At 41.1% G+C, this 23,758-nt stretch overlaps 1 protein-coding gene across 3 annotated transcripts in view; it reads right to left on the reverse strand.

Annotated features, from left to right (window-relative positions):
* Window positions 1–297: 297 nt before the first annotated feature.
* Window positions 298–23,758, reverse strand: part of KCNN3 (potassium calcium-activated channel subfamily N member 3) — a 282,492-nt gene continuing 259,031 nt past the window's right edge. For all 3 annotated transcript variants that reach the window (XM_072647120.1, XM_072647121.1, XM_072647122.1), the window contains 3 exons: window positions 7,557–7,684; window positions 7,143–7,212; window positions 298–726 (listed from right to left, as the gene is read on the reverse strand). In XM_072647120.1, coding sequence (XP_072503221.1) covers window positions 430–726; window positions 7,143–7,212; window positions 7,557–7,684 — 495 coding nt within the window. In that variant the 3' untranslated portion in view covers window positions 298–429. The remainder of the gene's footprint in view (window positions 727–7,142; window positions 7,213–7,556; window positions 7,685–23,758) is intronic.

Below are 23,758 nucleotides of genomic sequence, written 5' to 3' on the forward strand. Positions count from 1 at the left end.
TCTCTCTCTCTCTCTCTCTCTCTCTCCCCCTCTCCCTCTCCCTCTCCCTCCCCCCTCTCCTTCCTCTCCCTTTCCTTTTCCTCCTCTCTCTCTCTTTATTTTCCCCACCCTCACAACAATTGAAGACCTGAGATTGAGCATGGATTTCTGTTCTCCACCAAACACTTCAACAAAGGCCCTGTCAAATGTTTGGCTTCTTTTCATTTTTCCTTCCCTCTTTCATATATAGGCACCTAAACAGAGATTCGATTTCTGATTTCAAGGCATATCGAACCAAGCACTCTGAATGAACATGAGTTTGTTAGTTAGTTCAATCTTATTCTTTATGTCCACTCAGCCTGAATGTTCCTGTGATGACAGAAAGACCAGGAGAAAGTTGACTTGCATCTTAAGACCTGTCGGCAATTCTTCCTGTGTGGGGAGTTTTATTTAGCAGCTGCTCGAGCTTGTGTAAGGGGTGGGAAAAGAAGTGGAGCTGACCCCAATAGGGCTGTCGGAGAGTGGCGTATGTGGGGTCCCCACTGCCACACTCACTCCCCGAGCCTCAATGACGGCTGAGAGGAGCTGTTGCTGCTGCTGACGCAAGGTGTCCGCAATGAGCAAAGGGAGGGAATTGAAGCTGGCAGTGAGTTGTTCTAGTTTAGATTCCAGACTGCCAATTTGTTTTTCCAAGTCCTCACTCCGGTCGTTCAGCTCTGTGATTAAGTCATACATGACATTCTGCATCTGTGGAGTAAAAAAGAATATGGACCAGATTATCATGGGAACATAAACAGGAGAACCAACTACAATCACCTTAGAGCAGGACAACCTGTAATGATGACTCATATTCTCTCAAACAAGGAAAGGGGGACTTAAAGATTGGGTTTGATGACCTTTGAGGCCCTTTCCAGCTCTAATCTATGATCTTGTCACCCTGAAGAAGGGGAGCCTTGAATGGATGCCTACCATAGACTGACTCTGCCTCCAGTCTCAATATTATTAATTTATCAAACCTTCATCTTTTAAGGGAGTGAATTCACATGCTGCTAAGGAAGTGCAAGATCATTTCCTTGGGCTTGGGTAAGAGTTTTTGACTGATTAGGGGAGAGCTTTTGTATTACCTATGATGCTTCAGTTTATCCAAAAGTTTTTTTTGCTGAATTTGTCAACAAAATAGTTTTGGAAGGACCTTTCTACAAAGTCCCATTAGGATAGGAAAAGAGATCACTCGTAAAAGGGGTGGGAGGAGGCAGAAATAACAGATGGCGAGGGAAGCAAAGGAAACAGAAAATAAATTAAGAGAAAAAATGATAGTGATGGTGAAGTAGCCAAAAGAGAGCTATGGGACCAGTTTTGGGGGAAAGGAGATAAAAAATGCAGGGGTGCCTATCAAAGTGACTCACTGCCAAAGTGGGGAATTCATTGTGTGCATTAAACCAGATCCTCTACTGACAGAGACTGTATTCCTGCCCCATTATCTGTGTATCTGGGGAAACCATAGTTTTGCCAAGTAAATGAGAAACTTGTGTAGTGTTTGTCCTCAAAATCTGTATCAAAAGAATCACAAAATTTCAGAGCTGGAAAGAACCTCAGAAGTCATTTAATCTAACCATCAGTGGAGTATGGTGGCTCTGGAGTCAAAGGTCCTAGATTCTAATGGCATATCTGTGTCACTCACTACTTGTATGATCTTGGGTCAATCACAATCTCTTTGAGCCTCAGTTTCTTAATTATAAACTGAAGGGGATGGGGAGTTGAACTAGATAGCTTTTATGGATCCTTGCTAGCTCTAGATGTAAGAAATAGGAAACCCCTTCCATAAAGTAATTATACATCCTGTTTGAAACCTCTAGGGATGGGGAATTCCTTATTTCTTAAAGCAGTCAATTCTACTTTTCAACAGTTCTAATGGTGTAGGAGAGAGGTGTCATACACATAGCTAAAAGGCCATATTACTTTGGCAACACTCCTGAGTGAGCCAGAACTAGATTAAAATGTAACAGGGCAATATTTTTTAAAGTACATAAAAATACAATGGAATTTAGAGAGTGTCAACATGTGGTTTTCTAAGTCAATATGTGGTTCCTTATGTATTGTTTAGGGGCCCTCTTTCTATTTGAGTTTGCCATCGCTTGTCTAGGAATTTGTCCTTAGAGTAGAAATCAGCCACTTTTTGTCTTCTGCCTGTGGCTCCTAGTTCAATCTGCTGGGGCCAAATGGGGCAAGTTTGAACCCTAGCCTCCAAGACAAATACTTCAAATACTTGAAGATTGCTATGATGTCCTCCCTACTACCACTCATAAAGGTTTCTGTTTCACCAGATTCTTTTAGCTGATTCTCCTATGCCATGATTTCTAAACTCCTCACCCATGCTGGCCATTCTCCTCCTTTGGCTTCACTCCAGCTCCTCTTTCCTAAAATGTAGGGCTCAAACAGAACACTCCAGATACAAGAGGCAGTGTAGTGCAGTGGAAAGAACCCTGGACTTGGAGTCAGTGCACCCAAGTTTGAATCTTGGCTGTGCCACTTATTACCTATGTGACCCTGGGCAAGTTGCTTCACCTCATAGGGCTTCAGTTTCCTCCTCTGTAAAATGACTGCGTGGGTCTACATGACCCCTAGAGTCTTTTTTTAAACTGAATCTGTGATCCTATGTGATCTAACTAGGACCAAGGACAGTGGGCCTATTGCTTTCCCATTCCAGAGGCTTCCCATTCCCATTTGTTAATGCCACCTAAGAAGAATATGTTAACATTGTCAGATATGCTGCCTAAGAAGAACATGATCATTTTCTTTTGGCTGCCATGTCATGCCAATGACCATGTCAAAATGATGACTTGGTGAAGTGACAGACATTCCTTCAAGGATCAGTCTTCACAGAGCACCTTCCAGGGACATGCGCATAAACCCCTCCCACTTCATTGAACAGAAGGGGAGGCTTGTTTGTGAGGTGGCTATAAAAAGTCATCAGAACATTCTGCCTCCTCCCCCCCATTTCAACAGGTTCTTCCTTTTCAAGTAACCAAATGGAAAAGAAGATAAATGGAGAGTGAACACACACACACACACACACACACACACACACACACACACACACACACACACAGAAAGCGGTAATGACTATGCTGTCTTCTCCCCTTCGTTGCCTGGTGACAGGATTCCAGGGGAAACACAGCTCAATGTGGAATATGCTAGGAGATTGCCAGTATCTTTAATTCCCCCCAGGGAGAAAACGAAAAAGACTGGTAGCGTGTCAATGTTTACTTCTTCTCCCTACTTTACAACAGGCCATTGTGAAGGTCATTTTCCTAGAATGCTTTCCTGACCTTCAGGTAATTTGGTCTCCAAATTGTTTCCACTCCAGGCTCCACGAGGGATAGATGGGACTTTCTGTTGCACCTGATATTTTTGCTTCACACATCCTGCTGTATGTTGGCTTCTGTCTCTGGGAGATGCACCAGAGGCAGCGTCACAGAAACCGTGGAATGCAGTTACCTGGCTTAAATTAGTATGAGAACATGCTTCCTGTTTGGTAGCATAATTTAGCCTGGTCTGGACATATGTTGTGCTTGGTGTGAGGTGAGGTGGGAAACACTCCTCCTTCCCAGGAGCAATTCTAAGCCAGTGACACTAAATGTGCTCTTTTTTTCCATCCTAGCAATAGCTTTTCCCTTGATGGACTCCTAAAAAGCCATTTGCAAACCCCACGTTTCACCCAAATGTTCCAAGAGTAATGACAGTCTCTCTATGCTTGTTCCAAACTGTGCCAACCCACTTAGCCACTTGATTGTAATTTCCACATCAGGTTAGGGAATCCTTTCTTTGACACAATCCTTTCATTGTACTCAGTGCCTGTGGATGGCCAAATAACCAATAATTTGCACTGATTGTACCACGTTCTCAATGGGGCTTAATTTGTGTGAGGGAGTTGCTTTTCTCTTTGGGCTCCCCAAGGAAGTGTGTTCCATTATGATAATGAATGTCTGCCTGCATGTTCTACAAGACTGGCCCCGGGTTTTGTACTTTATATATGATTTTGATCAAGTAGAAATGAAGAGAACTTGATGAGGGGGAGGCCCCTTTTTTCAACAGGCACCTACATGCCATGATTATTGATGTGTTCTCTGCTGCTGGTAACAATGACCTTTCATGCCTTAACTTTGGGAATTTTGAGGAGAAGTAAAATTCTCAAGCTTATTAATCTGCCTCCCAGAAAAGGACTGAAAGGAATGCTTTAGTGTAACAGTGAAGTGGCATAATTATTTTTGTTGTTGAGTTGTTTCAGATGTGTATGATTCTTTATGACCCCATTTGGGGTTTTCTTGGCAGAGATACTGGAGTGGTTTGCCATTTCCTTCTCCAGCTCATTTTACAGATGAGGAAACTGAGGCAAATAGGGTTAAGTGATTTGCCCAGGGTTACACAGTTACTAAGTGTCTGAGGCTAGATTTGAACTCAGGAGGATGAATCTTCCTGACTTGCTGTCCAATGCTCTATCCACTGTATCACTTAGCTCCCTGAAGTGGCATATAGAAATGCCCAAATCCTAATAGCAAGCTTTAAAAGTCCAAGTATTCTCAAAGGAGAGCTTTCTTGTTGGTCTCTTTCTTGGACTTTGTATTTCTCTCTCCCTCTCCTGAAGAGCCAAAGTAGTCAAGTCACAGAATCCAAGGATCTCAGGGAAAGGGATGTCAAGGTCATCCAGTTCACTCCTACCTGGACAATGTATCTATCCCTTTTGTAACATCCCCAATGAGGGGTCACAATGACCCCTTCCTGAAGAACTTTAGTGACAGGAACAGAGCAGCTCATTCTATTGTAAAGCAGCTTTGCTGTGGAAGGTTTTTCTTTATAATGAGCAAATATGTCTACTTGTTACTTGTCACTTCTACCAACTGGTCCTACTTTTGCTCTCTGGACCTGAGGAGAATGTTTGTCTTTTTTTTCATATAACAGGTCTTCAGCTATCAGAGGACAGTACTTATATCATTCTTCTCCCCTGTCCCCCTATTATTCACTTTATGCATCTCCATATACTTTTCTTTTTCTTACAATTACTTTAGCCAGCCTTAAGTTGACCTGGTCTTGAGTCCATCTTTGTCATTCTCCTCTGGACAATGTATCTCTAGAAATGTATCCTTATTCCCTTATTTCTATAGAGGAGAAATGAGAAAGTTTGAAAATAGAGAAGAAATCACTGAATTGAGCTACCAATTGAACATCTTCAAATCAATCACTCTGATTATAACAAGAGAGAGGTAACATATTGTAGCGGATAGAGGGCCAGCCAAGAGTCAGATATCACTTGAGTTCCTATGAAGTTAATGACCATTTCTATATTGATGATTCTTAAGTCTACCTATCCTGCCCCAATCTCTCTGCATTCAATCTCATATCTCCAAGTGTTTTTCAGATACCTCAAACTGGATGTCTAGTAGACATTTTAGATCAAAAGTGTCCAAAATGGAACTCATTATCTTTTTCCCAAATCTTAACTCCTTCCTACCTTCCCTATTAGTGTAGAGGGCAACACTATCCTCCCACTCCTTCAGGGTTGCAATCTAGGAGTCATCCCAGATTCCTCCATACTCCCCTCTCCTTCCAATCTGTTGCCAAGGCCTCTTGATTTCACTTTTGCAATATCTCTTAGATATTTCCCCTTCTCTCCTCTGACATTTCCACAATTCTAGTGCAGGTCCTCATTACCTCAAGCAGATATTATTGCAATGGCATGGTGGTGGGTCTACCAGCCTCATATCTCTTCCTACTCCAGCCCATGCTCCATTCAGCCACTAAAGTGATTTTCCTAAAGCACAGGTCCAATTCCAGTGTCTTCCCTTTGCTAATTGTCTCCTATTTATGCAGGGCAGTTAGGTGGTACAGTGGATAGAACACCAGTGCAGGAGTCAGAAGGACCTGTGTTCAAATCTCACCTCAGACACTTGACACTCACTAGCTATGTGGCCTTGGGCAAGTCACTTAACCCCAGTTGCCTCATCCTGGGTCATCTCTAGTTATCCTGATGAATATCTGGTCACTGGATTCAGATGGCTCTGGAGGAGAAGTGAAACTGGTGACCTGCGCAGCCCTCCCTCCCTCACAACAAAGTCAAGTGCAAGTCATGCCATTATTCCTCTGACGGCATGATCTTCTTTGGCAATGAAGGACAAACACACACACACACACACACACACACCTATTTATCCCATCTGCAGCTTGCTTTGTATAGGTTTGTTTGCATGTTGTCCTGCCCGTTAGACTGTGATCTCCTTGAGGGCAGGGACTATCTTTTGCCTCTTTTTCTATCTCCAGCACTTAGCATGGTGCCTGGCATACAGTAAGCCTTAATAAATGTTTTTGATTGACTTTTGATTTACTCACACTACCTGTATGATTGTAGTCAAATCAATTAACCCTGCAATGCTCCCTATAACTTTCTAAGTCTTTATGTTGGAGAAGAGTTGCTTATCTGCATTGGTAGAAGGAGTTTTCACACTGAGAATTCCTTATACTGTTGAAAGCACAGTCAGTGACCAAAACCATCACCACCACCACCACCAACACAAAATCCTTGTACAAACTCAACAGTAATGAGAAATAACAAAATTGATTTGGGGTCCTGTGCTTGCATGTCCCTCCACATTCTCTTTTGGTGACTATCCTGATCTAAGAAAATAATGAACCCATCTCATTCAGTTGCATGTAAATACAACTCTGGACAGCTCAGGTGAGGTTTTTATCATGACTCCTAGAGTAAGAACTCATAGAACTGTAGCTCTCGTTTGGCATGTTACTTCCTGTTTGTCAGTTCAGGACCTTGGCAGGACTGTTGCCTTTTTCAGGTGACCTAGTGATCAGAAATAATTTGTTTACCTTGGGAATAAATACCAGTCTTTTGAGCACAACAGTAATTATAGTCAATTCCCAACCTCTAGAATTTTAACCTTAAGACTGTTTTGTGTGTGTGTGTGTGGTTTTGTGTATGTGTGGTTTCTTTTTTTGTGGGGTGTGAATTCTGCTAGGAATTATTCTCTGGCTTCCTAGTGTAAGGTTTTATGGGGGATTATCTTATCCAGGTATCCCCAGCCACCCTTAAAACAAACAATCTAAATGGAAGAATCTGAAGTCTCTTGAGGGTGGCTTCAGATTCACCCACTCACCTTGGAAAGGTCTACCAGGGTGTTGGCTTGATCACTCAGCTTTCTCTGTTCCATCTTTACGCTTCTCAGCCTGTGGGAGAAAGATGGTAATGATCTCAAATTGGCCTTCATGCTAAGGTGTTAAGAGATCAACTCTCTGCTTCGGCTTCAGTTTCTTAACCAAATTACCCTCTCTGATTTTGGAACCTAGCATGGTTAATATGAACACAACTTGAATGATAGACTTGGCAGGGTCCAAGGAAAGGACAAGTCTTTCTTTCTCTCTCTCTCTCTCTCTCTAGGTCTACCAAGGAGAACAGTAGTAGATCTGAAGTGGAAACTGTAATGGGCCCCTCTTTTCCACCACCTCCCAGGTCACTTTTTCTAGGCCTCATGAGGACCATGGGAAGTTATATTGGGCTTAGCTTTACTTACTGATGGATAGCCTGGAGGAACTTCCTCTGGTGTTTCCGGACTTTGGCATGGTCAATCTTTTTGAGCAGCTTGGTGTGTTTGTAGATAAGCCATGTTTCTCGAAGGACATTTGCTGCAGCATTCTTTATCTGTGAAAGAAAAGCAGACACTGGGATCAGCTCAGGTTCCTAAGTTTGTATTAAGAAGTGTTTCATGTATGTAGTTAGTCACATACTATCTGTTATGGCCTGTTTTGGTCATCAGAATGAAGAATTTTTAGAAATAGATGATTAAAATGTATCTGCCCTATGCCTTTTTAGGGAATACAAGAGACCATGGTAACTTGAAGTTCATAGATGATAGATTAAGATTTAGCATTGAAAGGGCTTACAAGATCATATAGCCCAATTCCCTTCATTTTACAGATTAGGAAATTGAGGTCCAGATAGGTTAAGTCATTTGACTAAGGTCATATGGATGATAGATGGTAGAGCTAGGTATTCCTACTCTAAATCTACTGCTCTTCTCACAGTACTAGGTTTTTTTGTTTGTTTCTTAAGAAATTATGTCAATGACTCTTCTTTAGGTTATAGCTGCTATTGCTATCCTTAGCCAGGATTCATTATTCAAACCTTGAGGCCTTAGGCCACGTTTTTCATAAATATAATTACACATTTATGCCATGGCTGTTGGGGCCCACAGAGTTCTGAGATAACCCACCCATTAGGTACACATGGTAAACCTCCATAATTCAGAGGATAAACTGATTTCCATTGGCTGAAGATGTTAATGTATCCTCTTTGGGAAAAAGTCTTCCCAACAGAATGAAAATGGAGCCATCAACAAGTCAATTGTCCCATTCCCAAATGACCCCAAACATTGAAACTGCAGTTTTCCATGAAGATATAACTGGAACAAAACTGAAATATTTCCAAAGCAATTACTGAAAATCAGCTAAGATTTTTCAGTGTGAAGCTGGAGCTTTCCCTCTTCAGAGGCTGGCTTCTTTTTGGTGCAATACAGTCACACATTTCTACATAAGACACTGTAATCTGTTGACATGGAAACCACTGATATCACCCGGTTCATGACTGAACTGAGACATATCAACAGTATCCAGATGGCAAGGGACAAAGTTTTCATTCACACAGAGACATCTCCAGTAATTAGTAACAAGAGCAAGGGGAAACATTTCTTATTAAACACAAGCTAAATAGATTCTTGATTAACCATTACCATTTATATCAGCTATGTAAATTGGCCCAGACCCACAGACCCATAGATTCAGGGTATAGCAGGAATTAAGGAAGGTCTAGGAAAAGTCAGATGTTTATTGGAAGAGGTCTGGAATTCATATCCATAGACTGCCTTAAGTCTCTCATTGTGCTTTCCTTCTCACAACCCCCAATGAGGTAAATAGTGTGAATATTATTATCCTCATTTTATAGATATGGAAACTGAAATTCACAGCAGTTAAGAGATTTACCACAGTCAAGCAGATAGTAACTGTTTGTGACAAAATTTGATCTCACATCTAAAGACTCCAGGTTCAATACTCTTTCCATTATAGTGGAATAGTGGGAAGAACACCGGAAGAGAATCAAGATACCTGGGTATTTATTAGCTGTGTGACCTTAGGCAAATCACTTTATGTCTCTGAATGTCAGTGACATTATGGTGATCATAATCCTTAAAATGCCCATCTCAGATGGCTGTCATAAAAAGGAAATAAGAGAATGGATATCAAAATGCTTTGAACAGAAAGTGTTACACAACTGCCATGCAGAGAGCGGAGAACCTGAGGATGCCACCTGGTGATTCTTCAGAGAATTAGGATGTTAGGGGATACCACCTTGTCAGAGAACCATTAGACAGCATGGGAAGGGCCATTAAGCATTTTTGCAGGTTAACTATATGAGATCATAGAATTAGAGCTGGAAGGGATATTACAGGATGCCTACTTCATCCCTCCCATTTCGCAGTTGAGGAAACTGAGGCCCAGAGAAGTCAAGTGACTTGTCCAAAGTTACATAGATAGTAAGAAGCTGTCAGGTTTCAAACCTAGGTCCTGTGATTCCAAAGTCAGTATGTTTTCTACTATATCATATTCTGTATGTGTATATGGGGGTGGGGAGAAGAGAAGAGAGGAGAGAAGACAGAGAGAGAGAGAGAGAGAGAGAGAGAGAGAGAGAGAGAGAGAGAGAGAGAGAGGTGAGAGGAAGAGAGGCAGAGAGAAAAGGAGAGAGAAAGGACATAAAGAGAGAGAATGAAAGAAAGCTATAGAAAGAGGCTAGATTCTATCTTTCCCTGTCTCTGTTTTGTTTTTTTATAAACAGATAATTCTTCTCAGAAACATGCAAGTGACATAAATATTGCTTTTTTGTTCAATAAAAGCCCACTAAGAAAGTGGTTTGAAATGACTTAACTATATACCTCTGGTACTTATGTTTCACCCAGTAGAATGTAATCACAAGGGCAGGGATTGTTGTGTTTTTTCATGTCACCAGGACCTGACACATTGATAGGCTCACAGTAGGTACTTAATAAATGCTTGTTGATTGATTAGTTGACTTGCTTGCTAAGTGGAATTGAATGGTGGTAGGTGAACATCTAAGAGGAAGATGAGGTATGTTGGGCCTGGATGGAAGTAGATTTGTTATCCTTCAGAGTGAGGATGGTTGATAGGGTCCAGAAAAAGAGAAGACAGGAAGAGTGAATCCCTTCCTTTTGTATCATATGCCTGGGTGGGTAGAAGCATGGAGAAGTGGATAATGTTGGACTTAGGAAGACCTGGGTTCAAATCTTGTCCCTGAAACTTACATATAAGCTGTATGACCCTGGGCAAGTCATTTAGATTCTTTGTCACTTAGTTTTTCATCTGTTAAATGGAGATAATACCTATGATGGCTGTGTAAAGTAAGTGAAGATACTTTTAAAACTTTAAACACTCTATAAATATCAGCCACTATAATAATAATTATTATTATTGGAGGAGGCACATAGCATGGGTACATGGCATTTTCAGATTTCTTGGGTGCTTAGTCCCTTATCAAAGGAAAATATCTCGGCAAAGCATTGCTTTGTTTGATGTGATGGAAAGAACATTAAATTTGCAACCAGGAGACCTGGAATTCAGTAGCATCTTCGACATTTACTAGATACGTGAAAATACGCAAGTAACGTAATCTTTCTAAGCCTGTTTTCCTCATATGTAAAGTGGGGAAATAACATTTGCATTATTCATCTCACAAAATTGTTGAAAGAAAAGTACTTTGTAAACTGCAAAATATTCTACCAAATGTGGATACAAACACTCTATTTAGTTAGCACACCCTTTTTTAGATGCTAATCTTATAGAATTATTGCATGTTGTAGCTGGAAGGGACCCCTAGAGACTATTTATCTAACCCATTCATTTTACAGATGAATATCATAGGGTCACAGCATTTAGGGTTACAAAGGACCTCTGAAATAATTTACTCCAGCCCTTTCATGTTTTACTGATTAAGAAATTGGATGGGATTCAGAGAAATCAAAAGATTTCAACAGTCACATAGTAAGCAGGAGAGCTGGGATTTGAATACAGATCCTGACTCTCCAAAGTCAGCAGTCCCTTCGCAATGTGTTCCCTGAGCTGAAAGAATAAGAAGGGTAATTGACAAATCTCAGAATTGGAAGAGATCTCAGAGGGATTGCAGTTCAATCTTCACCTGAACACAAATCACCTAATCAGCAGTCAACCAATTTCTACTTGAAGATTTCCAGGAATGGAGAGCTTGCTGCTTGCCAAAGCAGTCCATTCTACAAGAACAGAAGTTGAGGTCTCTTTAAATGATTCCTACCTCTCTGATAACTCCTATTCATTCTCCTTTGCTGGATCTTCAATGAAGTTATGCACACTAAACCTGGGCATCCCCCAAGGATTTGTCCTGGGTCCTCTTGTCTTCTTCTAAACCGTCTTGTTTGGTGATCTCAGCAGCTTTCTTAGATTCAATGATCATCTTGATGCAGATGATCCCCAGATCTATTTATCCAGCCCTAACCTCTCTCTTGATCTCCAACTGCATAGGAGACACATCAAACAGGATCCCCCAAAGACATCTTAAATTCAACATGTCCCCAGATGAGCTCATTATCTTCCCCCCAAACTCTTCCATCTTTCCAATTTTATTGTTACTTTGTGGGAACTACCACACAATCACACAGTCATAACCTATGCATCATCCTTGTTGTCTTACACTCAGTCACCCCACATATCTAATGTGTTGCCAGGTCTTCTTATTTCTGCCTTTACAGCATCTCTTATACAGGACCCCTTATTTTCTCTGACATAGGCCCCACTCTAGTATAGACTTTCATCACTTCTAGGGTTGTCATGAGGATCAAATAAGATAATATTTGTAAAGTATTCAGCATAGTGTCTTGTATATAGTAAGTACTTAATAAATGCTTCTTCCCTTTCCTTTCTCCCATAAACTCCTCATAAACTCTTCCTACCTTTCAAGTCTTTTAAAGACTTTATGTGATCTAGGGTCATTGGGCCTTTAAGTTCCTTTCACAAGATACTCAATCTCCCTAATGCCAGGAGTGCTTTCCCTTCTCATTTCTATCTACCTTCTGGCTTTCTTCAAGTTTCACCTCAAATCCTAGTTTCTACATGAGATATTTCTCAGTCCTCCTCAGTGTTAGTGCCTTTATTCTGGGATTGCCTCCAGTTTACTCCGTGTTCATCTTATATGTGCAAAGTTGCTTGTGTTTTATCTCCCCCATTTATAATGAGCTCCATTAGGGAAGATACTTTTTTTGCCTTTCTTTGTATCCCCAGTGCTCAGCACAGTGCCTAGAACATAATAAGTGCTTAATAAGTTGCTTAATAATAATCTTATTGGGATATGGGAAAATTGGGACAGTAATGCACTGTTGGTGGAGTTGTGAACTGATCCAACCATTCTGGAGAACAATTTGAAACTATGCCAAAGGCCTATCAAACTGGGCATATCCTTTGACCCAGAAATATCACTACTAGGTCTGTAAGAGATTAAAAGGAAAAGGATCTACATGTACAAAAATATTTATAGTAGCTCTTTTTGTGGTGGCAAAGAATTGGAAATTGAGGGTATGCCAATCAATTGGGGAATGGCTGAACAAATTGTGGTATGTGATTGGAATGGAATACTATTATGCTATAAGAAATGATGAGCAGGATGCTCTCAGAAAAATTTGGGAAGACATACAGGAAAAGCAAAGTGAAGTGAACAGAACCAGGAGAACACTATACACAGTAACAGCAACATTGTACAATGATAATGATCAGCTGTGAATGACTTAGCTATTCTCAGCAATACGATGATCCAATACAATTCCAAAGGGCTTATGATGAAAAATAATATCCATCTTAAGAAAAAAACTGATGGAATCTGAATGCAAGTTGAAGCATACTTAAGAAACTTTCTTTTTCTTGTTTATTTTTTGTGTGGCATCTATGTTTTCTTTCACAACATGGATAATATGGAAATATGTTTTACAGAACTGCACATGTGTCAAAATCCTTATTTCTCAATGAGGGGGGAGTGGAGGGAAAGGAAGAATTTGGAACACAAAATTAAAAAAAATTTAAACGAAATATTTTTAAAATAAGCTTATTGACTTAACAGAAAGTACAGTGGATCTGGAGTCAGAGGATCTGAGTTCAAATATGAGTTCTACCACACCTCACCAGTGTAACCCTGGGCAAGTCAGAGTACCTATCTGAGCTTCAATGTCCCGTTTAGAAAATGAAAGAGTTGGGTCAAGTGATCTCTATGGTCCCTTTGAGCACTACATCATATGACTGACAAACTAGCTTCCCCTCCACGGACCTATGGGCATAGGTAGTAGAATTATTATTAGAGTTACACAGAATCATGGAATGTTAGACTTGGCAAGGACCTTAGCAGACATCCAATGCAATCCATACTTGATAGAAGTCCTCATTATAAAATATCCAATAGGTCATCTAGCCTTGGCTTGAAAATCTCCAATCAGGGTTAGTTAACATCCCATTGCCTCCAAAGGCAACTCATTCATTCTATTTTTGAACTGCTACAATTATCAGCAAGTTTTTCTTTACAATGAGCCTAAATCTGTCTCCTTTGCAGACTCTACCTTGCTCATGGATCTGACCTCTGGGGCCAAACAAACAAACAAAAAGTCATCCCTTTTCCACATGACAGTCCTTCAACTGTCTGCTGTCATGTCTCCACTCTGGCCCCTGGAATCTTCTCTTTTCTAGGCTATATGACCCTTTGGGTCATATTCTTTGGGCTTCACTTTCTTCATCTATAAAATGAAGAATTGTATCAGGATTTTCTCAGGTGCCTATATAATTGATTCTCATTTCACTTTATTTGCCAATCTGGTTGCCCTCCTATGGACACTCTACTTTCTCAATGTTCTTCCTTCCTAAACTGTGGCCTCCAGTGTTAGAATTGATTACAATACTCCAGATGTGTTCCCAATAGACAGAGAACAGAGGGACCTGTAGTCACCTCCTCCTCTGAGGAAGCTGTGCCCATCAGTGCAGCTCAGGATGGCATTCATTGACTTCCACAACACTCTGCCAACTCATAATCAGTTTTCAGTCTGCTAAGATCCACAGATCTTTTTCAGACAAATGACTATCTTTTGTCTTAGACTTGTGAAATTGATTGATTGATTATTCTTTAACTTAGGGAGAAGTCTTCATATTTATCCCTACTGAATGTCATCCTAATCAATTTAACTCATTTCTCTAGACTGGTAAGACCTTTGGGAATCCTGACTGTCATCTAGTCAGAGACAGGTGTTTGGTACTGTAGATAGAATGCCTGAGTTGTTGTGAGGATCAAATAAAAGAATATTTGTTTAGCACTTGGTACTGTTCTTGGTCAGTCCTATATAAATGTTTATCCCTTCCCTTTCCTTCTTTCCCTTATCCATCCTTCCCAGTTTGACATCATTTGCAAATTTGGTAAGTATGTCAACTATGCATGCCTGGATAGCCAGCTGACCTTGCAGTCAGGAAGACCTGGGTTCAGATCCTGCCTTTGACTTTTATTAGCTTTGTGATCATAGGCAAGTCAGTTGACTTCTCTGAAACTCAGTTTCCTCATGTGAAAATGAGGGCAATAAAATATCTAGTACCTACCTCACAGGGTTGTTATGGCGTTCAAATGAGATCCTGTATGGAAAATGACTTGTAGACTTTAAATTGTTATATATGATTGATATAGCACATTATTATCATTGTTATCCTCATTTTACAGAGGGGTACACTGAAGCTCAGACACAATTTGCCTTGCCTGAGGCCACAAAGTAAGTTAAATGCCAGAACCAGAATTCAAATTCAGCACTTTTGAATCCAAGTCCAACCCTCTTCCCACATGCCATGGAGCATCCAGGGAACTCCACTGGTGAGGCCATTCTCTACCACACCCAAGATCTAGGATAGAGGGGGAAGGAAGAGATCCACAAGCCAGAGAGAGGCTGCCACTTGTTCCTGAATACCTGCAAATCAAAGTCCTTGGAGGGGAAGCTGCAAAGCAAAACTAGAGTCCAAGGCCAAGAACAATAATAGGGGGCTCCATATACTCTGCCAATTTCTGCAAACATCCAGTAATGCATATTTTGCAAGTGCTATCCATCTGGAAGGGACCTGAGCCCTCTTTGGTGGTCACAGGCTATCCTAGGCAGATTGAGAGAACAGGGTGAATCAGCCAACATTTGGTGATGGAGTGGGGGGAGCCACGTGGAAATCACAGCACTGCAGAGGTCTCATTAGAGGCATTCACATCTTTTTTTATGGATTTGGATGTAAGGGGAATGTGTGCAGATATGTTTAAGAAAGTGTAATGTTAGAGGAAAGTGCCGGTTGCTGTCTTGGAAATTAATTGTCAGCAAATGGCCTCACACAAAGCTAAGTGGATCAATATTCACGAGAGAAGAAGAAATAGGCTTTTAACTGCAGAGAGCTTTTCCAGTCTAGCAGTAGATGTGACAGAAGCCTCCCTCACATCAGTCAGTGGAGTCCTTCTTCAGGCTGAGGGGAGAAGTGAAGTTTCCTCTTCTTTGAACCTAAGCCCTCTACTCTCAGGATGGTTGGGAGACTCCATAAAAGCCTGGGCTTGAGGGATGCTTTTAGAAACAGCTTTTCCATTTCCAAAATGGATTTGGGCCCCCATGGGAACCCAGAGCCAGAAGACATGGCTGGTAGGATGAATATGGACCTAGAGTCCAGAGAAGGGAATGAAGAGAAGGAAGACAGGGTTGCTAAATCTAGGACTCCATGGCCTTTTGACTAGTGCTTTCACTGTGGATAGAGAGCTAGGCCTGGAGTCAGGAAGACCTGAGTTCAAATCCAGCCTCTGATCTTACTAGCTGTATGACCTTGGGTAAGTCACTTAACCCTTTGCTTCAGTTTCATTATCTGTCAAGCAAGCTGGAGAAGGAAAGAGTAATCCACTCAGAAGGAAATGGAAAACTATTCCATCATCTTTGCCAAGAAAACCTCAAATGGGGTCATGAAGAGCCAGATATGACTGAAATGAAGGAACAACAAAAAGTAATTCTTCCACCAATACCATCCTCTTCAACTCAGAGGAAGAACAATCAAAATGCCCCAAGCCCTCAGGTTTTAACCAACAAACAAGTAAGGGCTCTCTCATAGAATCACAAAGTGTTAGAGCCAAAAGCGATTTTAGAGGTCATCTGGTGCAGCCCACCAAGCCACCCATTTTACAGAGGAAGGAACTGAAGCCCAGAGAGGAGTGCTCAAGGGCACAGGGCCAGGGAGGAAGAGAGGGAACTGAACCTAGGACTTCTGACACTGCTCACCCCCCCACCCCCCCCCAACACACACAGCCCATTGAGAAGGAGACAGCTGAGCATGATCTCTTAAGTATCTGTATGGAAAATGAGCCTTAAGCAATAAAAGAAACCCCCAGTACTAAGTTAAGAATTTTTCTGTTTCCAAAATGTTTCCATGAAGACATATTTTTATTTCTTTCCCCAAAGAAAAATGTGTGGGATAGTGGAAAGAATACTGACCTTATGATCTTGTCAGAAGAACCAAGTTCAAATTCAGATTCAATAGGAATTAATATCTGATTTTGTTGTTCAATTCTTTCTTCCTAAGATATTAATTATTATTATTATAATCTCAAATAAATTATCTTAAGTGCTTCGCAAAATTCCAGAAACTCTATAGGATTCTGGATTCTGAAAGGGACCTCAGATATTATCTCGTCCAACCTTTCCATTTTATAGTGAGGAAGCTCAGGTCCACTTAGAGAGGTAACTGACTTGCCCCAAGTCATAAAGGTAGTAGATAGCGTAGGTAGGATCTGAACCTTAGTTGTCTGGCTCCAAAGCCATCACTCTTTTGTATCTTTTTCCTTCAATGATTATACCATTACTACTACTACTGCTGTTGCTATTGCACTGCTGCTACTACTAGTACTAGTACTAGTAGTACTAGTACTAGTACTAGTACTACTACTCCTGTCATATAAATCAGTGATTATTGTTATAACCTTATCCGGTCATTCAGAAGAAAGCTGAAGAAAGAAAACTTTGTAATCATCAAATGGCTAAAAAAGAGTAATTAAGGATACATGAACATCTTTGAAGAGCTGTTAACTGGAAGAAGGGTTAAATTTGTTCTGTTTGGCTCCTGAGGGTGGAGCTATGGGGGGAAGGGCAGGGTGTATAGGTTTGATGTAAACAAATGCTGATGGACAATTAGAATTGTTGAGGAGTAGAATGGGCTGCTTTGGGAGGTGAGTGGGTTCTTCCTCACTGGCAGCCTCAAGGGGAGGCTAGATGGCCACTTGTTGGCTATGAGCGATGAGTTGGATCAGATGACCTTGAAATGGACTCTGAGATTCTGTAGTTCCATATATTAGAAAGGGAAAGCAGAAGCCACAGACTTGAGGCCCTTTTTGAGGCTTACTAGCTGTGTCATCCTGGGCAGGCACAGCTTTTCTGGGCCTCAGTTTCCTCAGCTGTAAAATGATAATAACAGCTCATAGGGTGGCTGTGGAGAAAGTGCTCTGTCAGCTTGAAAGTATTCAGAGATGTGAGTTATTATTAACAAGAACAGTAACTCTCTCTCCCATCTCATGTGGGCTTCTTGCTGGGCTCTCATGGAACCTGTACCTGGTAGCTTGCATGAAATTAGAAACAGCCATTCTGTCATCACACAGCGCCTATAAACTCTGGCAAGGAAATGAAGCGGGGTGCTAGACCCAGTGGCTGGGTGTCTCGTTTCCTCCAACAGCTGTGAAAGGCCTTTGAAGAGCGGTTCCTGGGAGTCCTGCTGGTGGAACCCCGAGTGAGGCCATTATTAGCATCTCTATTATGTGGCAATTTTGCTTAAGCCTGAACTGAGTCCTGCAGTGGGAAGGGATTCTCTCCTTAGGCTGAGGATGCAAAGGGAAGAAAGGGAGGGGGTACTTAGAGCCACAGGACTTAGAGCTGGAATGGATCTTAGAGACCTGTCATTTTACAAGGAAGTTAACAGAGGCCTAGTTGGGTAAAGTGACTTTGGAGGCAGCATGATATAGTGGATAGAGGGCTTGTCTTGGAATTAGGAAAACCTAGGGATTCCGGACTTTGACCCTTTGATCCAGTTCTCTTTCCACTATCCCAAGAGAGCTGTAGGAATGCTGAACTTATTATGTGCCTAGGGTCCGGCACATTTGTTGTTGTCATTCAGTCGTTTCAGTTGTGTCCGACTATCCGTGATTCCATTTGGAGTTTTCTGGGTAGAGATACTGGAGTGGTTTGCCATTTCCTTCTCCAGCTCATTTGACAGATGTGGAAACTGAGGCAAACAGAGGTTAAGTGACCTGCCCAGGGTCACACAGCTGTCTGAGACCAGATTAGAACTCTGGTCTTCCTGACCCCAGACCCATTGCTCTATCCACTGCTTCACCTAGCTGCCTCACCCTGCACATAGTAGGTGGTTAATTAGAATTTGCTTCATTGAACTGAACAATGTATAGGCAGTCCATATAAGACTCACATCTGTCCCAGTAGAGAAGTGAGACAGGAATTAGGTGCCAGACTCAAGAGGGAGGCTTAATATGGTGCCTGCCAATCTGGAGGTTCCCCTGAACTGTAAATGAACTCTTCCTGAGCCAAAGAGGTTCAATTACCACCTATCATTCCACCCAAAGAACTGGAATGTTGGGGGGTGGGGAGAAGAGGCAACCCAAAGGGGATTTAGAATCTGCCAGGAGAGAGTTGACTTCTGGGAGAATTCCATGAGGGATTAAAAAAATAAGAAAATTATAAGCCTTAGAGAAAGATGACTAAAGGAAGGAGAGAATCTGAAAGAAGGGTTTCCTCAGTCAAGGAGAAGGGATAAATAAGAAGAAATTTCTATTGCTAGAGCTACAACCAGGAATTTTTGTGCTTGGGCTAAGGAGGGGAGCTAGGGTAGGGAATCTCGACTAAGGGTGTGGGCCCTAGAGAGAGAAAGTAGACCCCACTCCCCTAGGGCACTGTAGGGTTTCTATGATGCTGAAAGGATTGGCTATTGTTGGGGAGGGGACCTGGATGTGTGCAACCACCAAAGGGAGGAAGCCAATCTCCAGATGATACTGCAGAGACAGTCTCAATTTGGGCACCCTGGGTATGCCCAAACCCCTGTTTCACGTTAGTTTTAGCTCTATAATGTCTTAAAGGTTTAAAAAATCACTGCCCTTCCCACTCCCACTCTTATACCCTGAGAGGTTGATACTGCAAATGTCATCACTCCCATTTTACAGATGAGGAAACTGAGTCTTGGAGAGTCAAAATTATTTATATAAAGTCAAGTTACCAAATATCAGTTACCATATTTTCTGACTCCATATTTAAGCTATATCACATTAAGCTCTTTCCTCATCTAAGATGAGACCTGGTTCCCAGTAACACCACAAGTACTGATCTCTAAAAACCTCTAGCAAAAGTTCTCTATAAACTTGTAAACTTTCCTTTTGTTTCTTATTTCACATCTTTATATACAGGGACACTTCATCAGAAAAAAACACTAGCTTTAGATTCTGAAGACTTGAATTCAAATCCTACCCCCAACTTCAGGCAAGTCATAGTCAGCACTGTGGCTTTGCTACCACATCTATAATGGAGATAATAATATTGGTGCCACCTTCCATATGATTTAATATATACATGAGTTGTTGTTCTGTTATCATTTCCAATATTTCATGCTTCCCCAAAAAAGTTGCCAGCCACCAAATAAAAATACTTGAAAATTTTGCAATAATTCAATAATTCAAAAAGAAAAATATCTTTTTAATGGCTCCTATATTTAATTTCGGGCAGCTGTGTGGTGCAGTGGATAGAGTGACAGACCTGGAGTAAAGAAGACTCCTCTTTCTAAGTTCAAATCTGACCTCATATACACTTATTGACTGTGTGACCCTGGCCAAGTTACTTCACCTTGTTGATCTCAATTTCCTCCTCTATCAAATGAACTGGAGAAGGAAATGGCAAACCACTCCAGTATTTCTGCCAAGAAAACCCCAAATGGAGTCACAGAAAGTTGGACATGACTGAAATGACTGAACGATAACATGGGTTAGATTAGATAGTCTCCAAGGTCTCTTTCAATTCTGATTCTAGGATTCTGTGACTGAGTATTTGGGGGAATCTAGGTCCTTTTTATAATTCTTGACAAAAATCTCTCCCCTTCTCATTTGCATATATATTATATACTAGCCCAGAGGTTAGGAATATGTTATAATTATGAGAATAACGATGACAGTAACATTGCCGAGTTAGCGTGGGAAGATCTGGTGGCATTCAAGACCTTAGTGCTTGGTGTAGCAATTTGTGTTTTAGTAAAGACAGATCCTAGGATTCAGAAAGAATTAGAAGAGAATCATGGAATCTCAGAGTTGGATGGGGGTTCTACAATATCATCTAGTTCAATTCCTTGCCTAATGTATAAATCATAATAATAGTAATAATATCTAATATTTATGTGAAGCTCATTAGGTGCCCCAGTTAGGGCTTTATTCTTTTTTTTTTTTTTGAGACAATTGGGGTTAAATGACTTGCCCAGGGTCACACAGCTAGTAAGTGGCTTCATTTGAATTCAGGTTCAACTTAGTTGTGCAATCTAGCTGCCCCAATTGCTTTATTCTTATTCATTTCCCTCCTGCTAATAAATAAAGGTACTGGTATCACTAACACTCATTATAAGGGAGGAAATAAATATTTATGTAATACCTATTATATGACGGGCATTATCTCAGTTCATCCTCACAACAACCCTAACCAAGGGATTTCCTGATTCTAGGCTCAGTGTCATCTGCTGTACTGCCAGCTGCCTCCATTATGACAACTAGCATTTATATAGTACTAAGGTTTGTAAAACATGTTATATGGATTACCTCTTTTGGTCTTCACAACAGCCCTGCAAAATAGGTGTTATTATTTTTCTCATTTTACAGATGAGGAAACTGAGGCAGGCTAAAGTTCCTGAGCAAGAGAAGTTCTGTGCTGCATAACTCTAAAGTGTTTGAGGTGGGATTTGAATTCAGGTCCAAAACTATGTCATAGAAAAAAAGGGAAGGGCAAGAATGAGGTTAGGTTGGGGAGTAACCAGTCAGTATGACCGACCCCAGTAGAAGTATGTTTTTGTGATTAATAAATTACAACATTTGTCCCCATATGGTTTGACTTTGGTATTTAAACAAGAACTGATCTACCTCATAGATTTCCAAGTGATTGTTTCCATCTGTTGTTAAATCTCTCACCTACTTCCTGAGAGGTTTGCGATTATATCATGATAATTTCTTTCCAGATCAGGTAGTGTTTCTCTCTGTCTCTGTCTCTGTCTTTCAGTCTTTGTCTCTGTCTGTCTCTGTCTCTCTTTCTCTCTCTGTCTCTGTCTCTCTCTCTGTCTCTCCTCTCACCCCTTTCTCCACCTCTCTCACTCTTTCCCCTTGCCTCTCTCCCTTTCTCTTTCTATCTGAATTTGCAGAGATCTTATGAATGTACCATATACCAAACTGGAGGTTTCTTTGATCTGTGAATTATTGCATCTAGATCCAAAGGACAGTTTGGAGACACTAAAAAAGAATTGAATTCAATGGAAAATAGACTGAGGAATTAATTCTGAAAAAGAAAGGTGGGCTTCATTTGTGAACAGGTCAAATTGAACTCAAATAGCAGCAGGTCAAGAATAACAATTTGGTTTTCTTTCAATTAAGATGATGTGAAAGAGGGTTGTCAAGTCTCAATGCTTCCTGATTTGGAAAGCTTCTAGCTGTTGAAGTTTTCTACCCTTTAGTTCTTTGGAAGAAAGAATGTTAGCTTTGCCACTTGGACAAGTGAACTTGGGCAAGTCACAGCCTCCCTGGCTCTCAGTTTCCTCGTCTGTAAAATGAGAGTGGGGTTATTTGATCTCTAAAGTCCCAGCTCTAAATCTCTGATGCTTAAAAAAAAAATCTATGATCCTATAATTATAGCATCAATTTTAGGAGCCCCCATAGGGGCTGGTGTTTGATTCCATAAGGCACGTTGCACATAGAAGGACCTCAATAAATATTGACTGACTTGAGTTTTGTTCTTGTCTTTCTGAACGTAACTAGATTTGAAGGAGGATATTAAGGAGTTATTTTAAAAGCTCAAAATTAACCAGAACTTCATAACCTTTTATAATTATGTTCCAGAAGATTTGTTTAATTTTTATAACTGGCTCCTCTGCACACACTGAAATTTCTAGATCACAAAGGGGATGAAATTCACTTCGTTTTCCAGGAGTCTGGTGTCTGCTTCACTGAGGGAGGGCTGATCGTGAAATAAGAGGAAATGTCAAGTGTGTTCTTAGTTTAAAAGTAAATAAATTATTTTTTAAAAAAATGCTATTCACTCAATTTCCTGAGGTCCTTTTCTTGGTATGGTACTCTCAGATTAGGGAATTTTAAATAGCTATTTCTGAGAAGGCTTGGAGGCAAAATCTCCTCCACCCTCCACCCCCACAGAAAAAAGTCAGAGACCCAGAGAAGTAAAGTGATTTGCCCAAGGACTTTACAGGATAATAGATGCAGGCATATTTCCATTTGGGTACAAATAATCTTCCCAGATCCCCTTAATTACTGTGTGTGGCTGGCTTATTCATGCGGAATGAAAGATTGAGAGGAAGAGGAAAGGTAGTGGGATTCTGTACTCAAACGTTCAACAGTCCTTAGAGAAAGTTATAGCCTTTGTAGTCTTTGATGAAGGACACAACCACTTACGCACATAAAATATCTCCTTTTGTTGAACTGAACAGCAGCTAACCCACCCCCATGACATAGTATGTACAGCAGTTGCTATATCAACAGAATAAGAATATTGCTCTGTACCTTTTCCTTTTAACCTCTATGCTGGCTCTATAAAGCTCAATAAACACAATTAAAAACAAAGCAGTCAGACACCATAAAAAATTCTCTTGAGAAACTGCTTTATAGAAATTGGAGAGGCCTTGGCAAGCTTACCTTCTTTCCCCCTTTTGTGTTCTCTCATCCTTTCTGCCCCTCTCCCCTTTGCTCCTTCCCCCTCTTTCCTTCTGGCTCTCCTCCTCTCTCTCTCAATTTCCTTCTCTCTCCTCCCTCCTTTTCTTTACCTTTCTTTCTCTTGTTCTTGCCCCATTTTCCTTTTATCTCCCTTTTCCTTCTCTCTCCCTCTCCCTTTTTATTTCTCCCTTCCCTATTTCCCTTTCTCCCTCTTCTTCTTCCTCTCTCCTCTCCCCTCTCTCTCTCCCTTTGTCTCTTCCTCTTCTTTCCCTCTTTCCTCCTCTCCTACTTTTCTTTCCTTCTCTCTATCTCCCCCATTTCCCTCTTTCTCCCTCTCTCCTCCTCCCTTTCTTTCTCTCTCCCTTTCCCTTTTCCTCCTCTCTTCCTCTTTCCTTCTCTCCTACCTCGCTTGAACTCATCCACTTCCCTCTTTCTCCTTTTCCCTATCTTTCCCCCTTTCCCCTCTCATTTCTTCCCCCACTTTCCTTTCTACCCTGCCAACTTCCCCTCTCTTTCCCAGTTTGTAACACATTTTCCCACTGCTCTATAACATGAATCATTGACTCTCATCTCCCTCTCAGAGTACTAAATCAAAATTCTGCTAAGGAATAAATCCCCCTCTGTAAAAATGAGGAAGACTGGCTGCTGTATGTTGACAGTTACTGAATTCAAAACAGGGTTCATTTTGGAGGGACA

Source organism: Notamacropus eugenii, chromosome 2 (assembly GCF_028372415.1).
Source record: "Notamacropus eugenii isolate mMacEug1 chromosome 2, mMacEug1.pri_v2, whole genome shotgun sequence".
Classification (NCBI taxonomy): domain Eukaryota; kingdom Metazoa; phylum Chordata; class Mammalia; order Diprotodontia; family Macropodidae; genus Notamacropus; species Notamacropus eugenii.